Source organism: Microtus ochrogaster, linkage group LG8 (genome assembly GCF_000317375.1).
Source record: "Microtus ochrogaster isolate Prairie Vole_2 linkage group LG8, MicOch1.0, whole genome shotgun sequence".
Lineage (NCBI taxonomy): Eukaryota > Metazoa > Chordata > Mammalia > Rodentia > Cricetidae > Microtus > Microtus ochrogaster.
Genome location: NC_022033.1, coordinates 12,991,209 through 13,003,354, shown reverse-complemented (window position 1 = coordinate 13,003,354; position 12,146 = coordinate 12,991,209). Strand labels below are relative to the sequence as shown.

The 12,146-nt window shown below is 51.3% G+C and overlaps 1 protein-coding gene across 2 annotated transcripts; it reads right to left on the bottom strand.

The window, feature by feature from the left end:
• Nucleotides 1–2,296: 2,296 nt before the first annotated feature.
• Nucleotides 2,297–11,380, bottom strand: LOC101997099 (EKC/KEOPS complex subunit Tp53rk). Of its 2 annotated transcripts, XM_005362879.2 has the most exons (3): nucleotides 11,016–11,380; nucleotides 9,067–9,572; nucleotides 2,297–3,637 (listed from the first exon to the last, which is right to left on the bottom strand). In XM_005362879.2, the coding sequence occupies exons 1-2, from the start codon at nucleotides 11,275–11,277 to the stop codon at nucleotides 9,094–9,096; spliced, it is 741 nt and encodes a 246-aa protein (XP_005362936.1). In that variant the 5' UTR covers nucleotides 11,278–11,380; the 3' UTR covers nucleotides 2,297–3,637; nucleotides 9,067–9,093. The 2 variants fall into 2 exon arrangements, with proteins under 2 accessions (XP_005362936.1, XP_005362937.1); XM_005362880.3 differs by lacking the exon at nucleotides 2,297–3,637 and having other exon boundaries at nucleotides 8,241–9,572.
• Between the last annotated feature and the right edge of the window lie 766 nt (nucleotides 11,381–12,146).

Below are 12,146 nucleotides of genomic sequence, written 5' to 3'. Positions count from 1 at the left end.
GTTATGTCACAAGGGGACTTCTGTGTATTTACTTGACCCATAGAAGAGTTAGCTTTGTGGAAACATGTAGTTATAGTTCAGGCTCTGGAGGGAATTGTCAGTCAGTTTTAACTGTCAACTTGAAACAGCTTAGAGTCACCTAACTGTCAACTTGACACAGCTTAGAGTCACCTAAGAAAGAAATTTCAATGGAGGAACTTCCCAGATATAACTGGCCCGTGGGTGTATGTGTGAGGGACTGTCTTCATTAGTAATTGATGGAGGGGGGCCTGTGGGTGTATCTGTAAGGGACTGTCTGTCTTCATTAGTAATTGATGGAGGAGGGCCCAGTTCACTTTAGGTAGCACCATCCCCTAGGCAGGTGGTCCTGGGATGCATAAGAAAGCCTGGGATGCATGAGCCAGAGAGCAAATGAGCCAATGAGCAGCATTCTTCTGTGGTTTCTGCTTCATGTGCCTTCCTGCAGTGATGGACTGTGACCTGGGAGTGTGGGATGAAGTAAACTCTTCTCTCCCCTCAGTTGTTTTTGGTCAGAGTGATTCAAAGCAACAAAAGGCAACTTGGGCAGGGATTAAAGGATGCTTCTGATTTGTGTGATGTCCTGGGTCTTGATTTCAATCCTTCTTATTCATGAATACCAAGAACCATCACTCCCTGGGTGCTTATGTGGAGTCTGGCTCAATCCCAATGGCTTTCTTCTGTGGAATAATCCTTTTGTACACTGTGAAAATGTGTTGCTCCCATTGGTTTAATAAAAAGCTAACTGACCAATAGCTAGGCAGGGAAGACGTTAGGCAGGAGAGCCAGACTGAGATAATGCTGGGAATAAGAAGGGTTGAGTTGCCACGAGATCTGAGGAGAAACAAGATAAGCATGCAGCGCTGAGAAAATGTACTGAACCACCTTGTAGAATGTAAATAAAAAATAAGGGTTAAGTAGTAAAGAGCTAGTTAGTAATAAGCCTAAGGTATTGGCTGAGCATTTATAATTAATATTAAATCTCTGCGTGTTTATTTGCTGGCTGGTGGGATAGAAAATTCATTTAAGCCATTGAAACTGATCCTCAGATGCCTCATTTTACAGAGGAGGAGACCGATACAAAGAGCTTACGGAACATATTCAAGAACACAAAATGGGGATTCAAAGCACAGTAGTATAGCCTGAATTCACATGCAGAGCCCTGTACAGCCATGACCCAGTGTGGCTGGCCCTCTATACTCACAGGCTCATGATGTCCCCATGTCATGTCAACCACCCATCATGGTTCCAGAACCACAGACACCAAGGGACAGTTATGTGTGTGTTTCTTAAGTGTGAGGTCACTGACATCAGTGATAGCATGGGACAGGGCCGTTGCAGCCAGTGCGTGTCTCTACACCCCAGGTTTTGGAAGGTATTGTAAACTTCAATAGGTTGCGTGTGCTCACCCTCCAAGCTGATCCCCACCTCAGCACCCTTGAAAAAACGTCCAACACTGCGATCCCCAACCTTGCTTGCATGTGGGAACTCCTGGGAGAGTTCCCCATGAAGTTCCACACTGTAAACAGTCATTCCCCAGCCTCTGGAAACTGGGAGCCTACTTCCCATCTCTAAGAGTTCTGCCTGGACAGCTGGCATCCCCACTCAACATACTCTCCATGTGCACCCCCGTCTTAGCATGCACTTCGCTCCTCTTCATGGCTAAATGATAGTTCACTGGTGATGTAACACTCATTCATCCGATGGCAAACATTAGGATAATCTGCAATTTTGGCTGATCAGAATGGTGCTGCTTTGAGCATCATGTACCCAAGTGTATGGGGGGAGGGTGTACACATGCTCATATGGGTGCGTGTGCACGTGTGTGGAGGGCAGAGGTTGACACTGGGTATCGGTAACTTGCTCAATTACTCTTTAGTTTTTGTGATCGATGTCTCATTGGGACCCAAGGCTCACCAATTAGGCCAGACTGACTGGCACAAAGATCCTCCTGTTTCTGCCTCCCTGGCACCAGGATTGCAGGGCTTTTTATGTGGGCGCCTGGGAACAAATTCCCAATTTACATAGGCATTGACTTCACTGACAGATTTGCAGATCAGGTTGGTCTTGAACTTATGGCAATCCTCCTGCCTCAGGCTCTTGAGAACTGAAATGGCAGACTTGGATTGGGGCTGTAGAATTTGGTCTCTTGCCAGAATCACATGACCCTGTGGTACGTTCTTTCATTCTTTGTTTGCTTATTTTTCTGTGTAACCCTGGTTGTCCTGTAACTCATTCTGTAAACCAGGGTGGTCTCGAACTCAGAGATACCCCTGTCTCTGCCTCCTCAGTGCTGGGATCGAAAGCTGCGCCACCACTGTCTGGTGATGTTCATTTCTTCTTACAGCTACCTTTGACTTTGGGCGAGTGAATTTTCAAAAATTTATTTCACCTGTGACTTTTCAAAGCCCCCTTTAAAATAAAATCTACCTAAGTCTACAATGCCAAGTGATCTGCAGGAAGAGATAAGTCCCTGGGGGCACAGACAGCACAGTCCCAGTGACTCCGGGAACTCGCAGGCCTGGGAAGCCTTGAGTGGGTAGGACTCCAGATGAGAAGCCCAAGGCTCACCCTCAACCCTGTCAAGCTACGGCATTCCTGTAAATCCCAGGACAAGGGACTTCCCAGTGGACCTGTCCCAGGCTGTGATGAAACCTCCTGCCATGACCCCAGTCAGCCCAGCTCGGCATCATCAAAGGGAGCAGACAACCTCTCGTGGGGAGGCCAGGCCTGCAAAGGGCCCTTTGGATCTTTCAGGCCGAGGCAGGTGGGCGGATACAAACTGACCCACTCCCTAAGGTCCAAGTGCACGTAGCTGGGACCAGGGAGTATCAGAAGGAGCTCTAGTGGGCTCCCCTGCTCCAGACCAAGCTGAAAGTGTAGAATGGGGTGCCTGGCCTTAGAACAGAAGGGGCTGTCCTGTGGCTCAGATGTAGGGACAATAACTGCATCGTGGTGAGCACAGGAGCCTATTTCCAGATCTAGCCAGCAGCTGAGGGACACCCAGGGCCAGCGGGCAGCCAATGGATAGCCAGGGCCAGCCTGCAGCCGAGGGACACCCAGGGCCGGCTTGTAGCTGAGGGGCACCCAGAGTCAGTCTGCAGCCAATGGATAGCCAGAGCCAGCCTGCAGCTGAGGGACATTGGGAGACAGCCTGTGACAGAGGAAGAACTCTTGCCTCCTATTTCTTCCCAGTTAGGGTGCTCAGGAGGCAGGTCAGGCCCTCCCAGCTCTGGCCCTGCTGGTGCTGCCTGGCTCCTCTCCCTTCACGTGTCCATGGCCTCCCAGGTGGCTTCAATTGCCCTCCTCACAGAGCAAGAGAGTGGAGCTCAGAGATGCCGGTTGTGACTCAGGCCTGTGTTGCTCACCCTTGGCCACACTGTCCCCAGGCCTCTTGAGCCAGACCGGGGGGTGGGGGGGGGAGGCTATGACACCCAAAGCAAACTAGAAGATCTGACTCCAGGCATCCGTTGTGATACCACGCTGGCAATGTCAGAGAGAGGAAGGCTTTGGGATCCCTGACGGGATTCTGACTGCCATCATGGAACTGGGTTCCAGAGTGCTGAAGAACTTCGTCCGGGGAAGATGACGTCAAGGTAGGAGGGCAGCACCTGGAGAACTGAGGCAGGAGAATCGTAAGGGTGAGGCTAGTTTGGGCTACATAGCGAGACCCTGCCTCAAAAAGAGAGAGGAGTGGGGAAAGAAAAAAGAGACCAACATGGCACTGTGTAGCAAGTCAACAGTGCTTAATGCTTGAAACCAAGCAGGGAGGGAGGGGAACTTGGCAGCCACTCCAGCTTTCGTTCCCAGGACAACTGCTCCTCCCTGCTCCTCCCTGCGCCACTGTCAGCATCTCCCAGTGTGACACTGCTTAGAGGCTCCAAGAGCAATATTGGCTTTGAGGCAGGTCCCAGCAGAGCCCTCAGGTGGGCCCTGGGATGAGCAGCCCCCCTCGTGGCCTGGGGGCCCAGTGGCTCATCCTTGGGGGTTTTCCTTCCTATGGGGAGGGCTGTACTCTGGCTCCTGGTAGAGGAGGAGGCTACACACAAGTGGCTTTGATCGCATCAGACCCCAGCATTCTCATTGTTTTTTGTTCCAAATCGCAGGCCAGGATTACATTCAGCCTTGCCTCCAGCAGAGAAGTCAGTGGGTAGGCGGGGCTTATATATGTGTATGGAGCGTGCGCACGCGCGCTCTCTCTCTTTCTCTCTGTGTTTTGGGTGTGGTATGAGTTTATTTGTACATATATGTGATGTATTTTCAAGTATGTGTACAGTATATTTGTGATGTGTACTTATATGTGTATATATATGCATGTACATGTATATTTGTATGTATACGTCTAACTGTATATGTATGTAGTGTTAACATATGCGAATGTGTATTATATGCATGCATGTGTGTATGTGTTATAATAAGTTTATATAGACATACAAATGTGTATGTATGTATGTATGTGTATATAGGTATGTGTCTGAATGTGGATGGTGTGTGTGGATGTGTGAGAGGAAGGCTCACATCACCAACCTTTGACACTCTCCAATAAGCAGCAGTAGGTCCTGTTCACTTTCTCACAAGTTTTGGTAGCAGAGAGACACAGAAAGAGCATGCGTGGACTATGATCAACCACTACCAAGTGAAGGAAACAGAGCCTGCTCATCCCTCCAGGAGCAGCCAAGTCACTGTTCTTCCTAAGCTGCTGGTCTGGCTGTCTCTGAGCTGAAGACATTGTCACAGAAGAGTTGTTTGTCTCTGAGCTGAAGACAGCGTGGGTCCAGTCAGGAGCCTGCAGGTGCAGCAATGTCTGGCCCACACCAATTGCTTCACTTCGCAGGTGGGGAAACTGAGGCCCAAGGAAACCTGAACTCTCAGAGCTCACAGAGGCAGCTAGAAACAGAGATTGGCCAGGCCTTGAGTTCAAGGCTGTGCTCTGAGTCCAGAATATGTCTGGAAAGGGTCTTTGCCTCTGACTTTTATCTAAATGGATGAGACTATGTTCCCCAAAGTCCCACACAACCAAGCAAGGCAGCAGGAGCTAGAGACAAGCATTTCTCAGGCCCGGGAATTCTCTGAATGGGTTCATATTCTTTGGACTTCAGGTAACCAAATGACAGCAGCCTTTATGTGAGTGATAAGGAGATGCTTACTTCCATGAGCAGTGAGATGGGGAACGGGGCTGGGGTGAAGCCATGGCAGAGGGCGGGTTCAGTGTCCACCTGTGTTGTGGCCTCAAACTCTCAACATGGCTATAGAAGCTCCAGCCAGCGCATTTTAAAAACAGGAAGTGTTGGCACATCTTTAATCAAAGCTCTCAGGAGGCAGAGGCAGGCGGATCTCTATGAGTTCAAGGCCAGTCTGGTCTACAGAGTGAGTACCAGGACTACCAGAGCTACATAGTAGAAACCCTGGCCCCTGAAAAGAAAATAATTAAAAGCAGGAAATGCTGAAGGGTTATGTCTGGACAGGGGAGAGCCCTCGTGTCCTCTCCTGTCAGAGGCACCTTTGCAGATCTGCCCTGGTGTCTCTCACTGCCCAGCCAGTGGCCATGTGCCACCCCTCTATCAAGGACTAGCCAGACAAAAGGTGCATTATGCAGTGGCCACTGGGGCTGGCTCCGTGGAAGCCCAGGGTGTCTGACAACTCTGGGGAAAGCTGACTCAACTCCTTCATCTGGAAGAGGCTGTCTCCAGCCCTCCCAGCATGCATTTCAGCTTTCCTCTTGGCATCCCTTTGCTTCTCAGCTTGTTAGAAAAACAGATTCTTCCGCGAGGGAAGCAGGAACTGGCCTGGCTACTTGGTTTACAGTGGGCTGCTTTGGCCCATCCTCAGGCCTAGCTACTCAGTTTACAGTGGATTGCCAGGACACGTCCTCAGTCTGTGAACGTCACCACCTGAGTGGCTTCATGACAGTGCTTGCTCATTGTGGCCATGTCCCATGTGAATGGTGACATCTGTTTGTAGTGTATACTGATGGGTATGTGACTCAGTTTCCCTTAAGGAAGGACTGAGGTTTCAGGTAGGGACAGCAATCAGCCTCTGACTATCAAGCCTTGGGGTGTAGGTCTCCTGTGTACCAACGGTAGACTTGCTCAGGCTCTTGCTTCACCTGAGGGAAGCCCACTGGAGTCTCTACTGTGGGATAATAAAGGGCTGGCCATCCTGTCCCATCTTCCGACATCTCTGATGGCCACCTGGCTGTGGGTGTTGCTGTTTCCCCTCCTGGCTCACCTCCCCCATCCCTTTCCTGTTCCCTCCTGCTCAGGGAGACTCAGAGACAAGCACCACACACAGGCCCAACTGCTGGTCCTCTCTCCAGAAAGCACTAGGGCTCACAGGCACAGGAGGGGATCCAGGCCTGCAGCTACAAGCAAGGAGACACGGATGGGCAGCCCACAAACTTCCTATCATTGGGGCAGCGTAGCTGGATTGAAAGGGTCCAGCAAGATAGTTCGGCAGGCAAATGCACCTGCTGCCAAGCCTGAAAACCCGAGTTCAATTGGCCAGGACTGACATGGCGGAAGCGGGGCTCTCATGTGTCCCGACCTCCTCAGGCAGTGGTACAGTACACCCCGCCCCCAATGTAAATTGTTAAGTTTTTCAAAAAGTGTTCATCTCCCTGCTGAGTGTGAAGAGATGCAGGGCCAGGCAGGAGCAGGAAGCCCCTTAAGGAAGTCCTGGTGTTCAGCAAGGACCAGGAACCTCAGGGCCATCAGTGGGACTTCCCCATCACTGGGGCTGCCCCACAGTCCAGCCAAAGTCCTCACCCAACACCTAGGTGAGGATCACGTGAAGAGGAGGATGGAAGAGAAGTTAGGGCAGGAAGAGCCACTGAAGTGGCTGCCAGTGCGGATGACCAGAAGAGGTGTCTGCTCAGCTGAGACCTGAGGTGAGCTGATGGGCAGGTTCACGAGAGGGGAGGGAACAATGGCAACCCGAGGGTGGGGGAATGAGGAGGGTGTTAGGAGAGGGGAGGGGAGAGAGGGCGAGGGAAACTTTTCTTCATCTCTGCCTGTTCCAGAGTGACGATAGCATGCGACCTCTGGTGGCACAAGACAAAACTGCCCTGAATCAAAAGGCAGATGAAGGGCTGCTAGTAAGAGCTTGCCCATCAGGGCTGGGTAGCAGCAGCGCCCTGAGTAGGAAGGCGGTGAGGTGCTTGCCTGGGTGCAAAGTTGAAGTGCTGAAAGGTCAATAGCCAAGGCAGAGAATTTAAGTTTTAAAATCATGTTGGGAGCCCAGGGTGGCGGTGCACACCTTTAATCCCAGCACTTGAGAGGCAGAAGCAGGTGGATCTCTGAGTTTGAAGCCAGCCTGATCTACAGAATGAGTTCCAGGACTACATAGAAGAACTGTCTCAAAACAAAACAAATTGATACAGTATGGCTTATGGCAGCTCATAGCTGCCTGCTTTTGGAAAAGTCTGACTGGGGCCTGTATTAACATTGGAGTTACAGCTCACACCCCACACCCACAGCGGGGCCAGTAACACTGCAGCATGGCCCACTCATCGCATTCACCAGCAGACTCTTCAGGAGGCACCACCACGCCAAGTTTTACAGAAGTAGCCGCTCATGGACCCAAGGACTGGTTCCATGAGCAGTTACCTAGAGGAGTGCTGACCAGGGTCCTCAGGGTTGGACACATGCTGTTGTCCTGCTGGACTTCTCCACCCAGACACTCAGTGACTTTAAGCCCAGCTTCATTCCTCTGAGCCTGCTGCCTCCTGCGAGATACTTATCTCACAGAAACAAAAAACAAAACAAAAACCAAACCCTAAACTGCAGTCAAAGAACGTTGGTGAGAATGCCTCTTGCTTCCTGTGCTGGGCTAGCAACCTCTGTCCAGCCCGCCACCCATCTACAGTGACAACATCCTGAGAGCTGACTACGAAAACCCCTCGCACAGAACATGCCATGCAGTGAGCAAGCTACCCAGGAGGGGCCATGTGCATCCTCTTCTGGCTGTCATATGCTGGCACTCAGGCAGAAGCAGCAGCTGTGAGGACTCAAGTCTTCAGACTGAAAACCCGGCTTGCCAACTTCATCGCAAGGCACTTCATCTTTGTTCTGCCTTCCCACCGCTTGAGATACACCAACTCCCTTCTCTACCCCATGAGCTTCAAGACCTATGGACACTGGAACGGTAAAAACCTATATGCTGCTGTGATCTAGTCATCCGAAAGCCATAAGCCTGCTTTTCTAGAAAAGTAAAATTCAGAATGCTATTTCTGCATCTTTTTATTGTGACTCTCAAAAATATTTCAAGAATTTATCCATACTATATTTAATTATGAGAAGAGGGGCATATGCAAGTAGAGGTACCTGAGGAGGCAGAGCCACTGGGTCCCTTGAAGCCTGAGTCCTGGACTAGAATCCTTTGGAAGAGCAAGCACCACAAGGCCACCTCTCCAGTGCCTCAAAACCACCTTTTATAATAAACTCCAAATACACCCATGTAAAAATACACACCTAAAACACTTCGGAAAGCAGTCTACTGCATCCCAGTCAGTCTATTGTGCTCTCTCAAAGTGATAGTTATATCCCACTAAACTGGCTTGAAGCAGTCAAACCCCAGAGGTTAGAGGGAAGAGAGAGAAACACTATCCCCGCCTTTATCTCTCCAGGACTACAGTACTGTTCTCAAACCAATGCCACCTGGAATGCATGAGGTCCACAAGCCACTGTTTGGGAGAAAGCCTATTTGATTTGATCTGAAACACTCAGGGCTAGGGCTGGGGATGCAGCTCAGTTGGTAGAGCACCTGCCTAGCATGTATGAGGCCCTGGGCATTGATAAAACAGGAGTGAACAGACAGCACACACCTCTACTTCAACGGATGCAGGAGATCAGGAGTTCAAGGTTTTATCCTCATCATACACAGCAAGTGTGATACCAGCCTGAGTTACACACCCAGTTCTGCCTAGACCAGGCCTTGTGCACATTAAGCTCCTGAGAACAGTGAACCGCAGGTGACGGTGGCACAGCACAATCGCAGGCCACTTAACAACGACCCCACTGCCGAGCCCAGCCGCACCCACAGCATTCTCACCGGGAGACAGTTACTATAGCAACTCTGCTACCCGACCATGGACCGCTTTCTCCCTCTCAGGCGCACTTCATCTAACTTCTTCAGCACTGGACCGGACTTTTTGGATGAAGTACCATAGCTCTTGAGAAAGGCTTCAAACACTGTCTCGGTGTGGGGGTGGGTGCTGAGGAAGGCCTTCTCCAGGACAAAGAGGTCGACGCCTTTATCTTCCGGCAGTCCCGAAACAAAACTCAGCCCGAAGTCGATGAGCACGATGTGCAGCTGCTCCAGGGGCCGCCTCAGGAGCATGTTGGAGGTGGTGAGGTCCCCGTGAATGAGGTCTTCATCATGCATTCTAGCCAGAACCTGCCCGATTCTCCTGGCCAAGCCCAGGAGGCACTGGGGGTCTTTTTCGGTCTCCATAGTAGATTGGATATAATCTCGAACAGTCACCGAGTCTTCGATTTCTTCCATATATAAGCAGTTAGAAGCATAGTCCACGAAGAAGACAACTGGGGCAGCTATACCTGCAGTGGACACACAGGTGCTAGTGAGTGTGTTCTGTATGAAGGAGGCGTCACCTGCACAGGTAGGGCCAGCTTTTCAGTCTAAATCTACTTACTCTGAAGCAGGGCTGAGGAATATGGTGGGAATGATAGAACTTACCCAGAAGCTTGCCCAAGCCCTGTCCAAGCCCTGCTCAAGCCCTGCTCAGGTCCCACAGGTCTAAGGCCCAGCCCAGGGTGCACCTGCACACGTCAAAAGTTTGTTCCTCTTTCTCAAGTCACCTTAGGACTGGAATTCATTGCTACTCCCTTAAAAAAAACCAAGGAAACAAGAATCCAGAAGGAAAAGCATCCTCACATCCTCCAGTCTGAGGGCTACCTGACTAGCAGGAGGCTAAGCAGCATGTCGTCTTACAGACCCATCTTTTTCCCAGGACAGGCAGGTTCAAATCCCAGTTTCCTTCTTATTAGTGGTGAAACCTCAAGGTTCCATTAACTTCTCTATATCTCGGTCTCCGATACCGTTAATGCAGTAACAATAGCTCCAATTAACTCCAGGAGTCTCTCCTGAATGCCAACCTCGTCCTCGTCAGGGACACTTTCCTAGAAACCGGAGACCTATCAATAAAGATGAAGGTAGCAACCATCCTTGTCTGATAACTTATAAAAGAGGGTGAAACAAAATGTATGAACACTACTTTAGAGCTCCATTAAGTCTGCTAGGACAAGAAAATACCGGCCTGTTCACTGTTGAGTTTTCCCAGGTGGGCCCCGCACCTATCACTGCCCTTGTGCGGAGTAAATGCCTAAATATCTGTAAGTATAAAAGCAAAAAAGGTCAGTGCTTCGGAGCCACAGACAGCCCGCATGGTGGCTGTGGAAACTCGGGCACTTTCCCTTTGTGCCTCAGTTTCTCCGGAGGACAGTTCTGTTGGTGGAAGTATAAATGGTACTTTTAAAGAAGAAAAAGGAATCCTTTCATGAAATCAGACGTTTACTGAATGCTTTCTGAGCATTCAAACATATGACACATAGACCTTCCCTAATGGTCACAACATCCCTGAGATTCCCAATACACGCAAGGAAACTGAGGAGCGCGGTGCTAAACGACTTGCTGAAGGGCCATGCGGGAAGCAGCGCTTAAGAGTCTGAATCGGCGAGCCTGGTTTCTGGCTTCGGACACCCGCCTGGTAAGGCACCTGCTGCTTAAAACTACCAAATGGAGGGGGGAGAACAGTGAGCAGAAACAGCAGAAACGGGGAAACTGAGGCTAGAAGACACGTTGAGGGACAGTTGCCGAGCAACAAACCAAACGGAAACGCGTCCCGTGCGACGCCGGGACTCCTTAAACACTTCTCTGGTCCCGTCTCCCGGGTCTCGGAGCCCTATTATGTCCCGTCCCGTCCCGTCCGCCCCATCTCCCGGGCCTCGGAGCCCCGTCCACCACCGTCCCGTCTGCCTCACCCGCGCGACGGCAGCGGAGCAGCGCCCGCGCCTCCTGCACCGTCCTCCGCCGGCCGAGCCGTGCCTCCAGCGCCGGGTGCCGGTAGCTCTTGGGGAAGCGATGCTTCACCACGGCCGCGCGGCCCTGAAAGCGGCCGCGGAAGACGCGAGCCTCGGCGCCCTGCTGCACCAGCTCCAGGCCGCTCAAGAAGAGCCGGCTCCGCTCCCGCGCCGCGGCCAACGCCGCGGCCTCCGCCTCCTGCTCCGAGGACGTGTCCGCCATGCCTCGGGCTCGTCCGACTCCGGCAGCGCCGCTTCCGCTCACCTCGGAAATCCTCGGGCCTCTTCCGCCACACGACACGGCCTCCGCCCCACTTCCGCCCTGCCGGAGTGCTGCCGCCTAGCGACCTTTCGGAGCTCTGGCTTTCCGGACGCGCCCCTTGGCCCTTCCCGAAGCTCTTCGTCTATCTCTGTGATCACTCGGCAAATTTCGGGCAACAGCTTCTTACTCTTTGGCTTTCTCCGAAAGCCCGTTGGTGATGCTCAGACTTAAGGAGCTGTCTCCAAGTTGGAGGCTCTTTTGGGAAAAGTGTTTTGTGGACGCTCTGCTCCTTTCTACGGGTTCTTTCCTTTCCTTTCCTTTCCTTTCCTTTCCTTTCCTTTCCTTTCCTTTCCTTTCCTTTCCTTTCTTTTCCTTTCCTTTCCTTTCCTCTCCTCTCTTTCCTTCCTCTCCCCTCTCCTTCTCCTCCCTCTCTTCCCCTTCGTTCATTCTTTTCCTCTCGGTCCCTTCCTTTCCCTTTACGTTCCTTTATTTTCCATTCCTTTCCTTTTCCCGCCCCTCTCCTTTCTTTTTTCTTCGTTTTTGAGACTGTATAGCTCAGGTTAGCTTCGAAATCATGATCTTCCCATTTCAGTCTATGGAAATATGCTCTTAAGCCAGAAGGAAGGAAGGGACTAGGTCAGAGCTCTCTACCCAGATGCTGCCACCGGTGCCTGGCATCAGCGTGTCAGCAGCCAACACCATTCCTCTAAGTTCGGTTTCCTCATCTTCAGAATGAGGATGCCTGGTTCTGCTGAGACCAGGGTTTATCAGAATTAAAGAAAAGACCGATTACCATGCCTGTGGACAGGGGTCCTCTTCAGATGGCCTCC

Bases quoted from the DNA above. Each gene is read 5' to 3' on its own strand.
- LOC101997099 (XM_005362879.2), bottom strand. From the start codon at position 11,277: ATGGCGGACACGTCCTCGGAGCAGGAGGCGGAGGCCGCGGCGTTGGCC. The intron at 9,573-11,015 runs GTGAGGCAGACG...TGTCCACTGCAG, and splicing joins GCTCCGCTGCCGTCGCGCGG to GTATAGCTGCCCCAGTTGTC.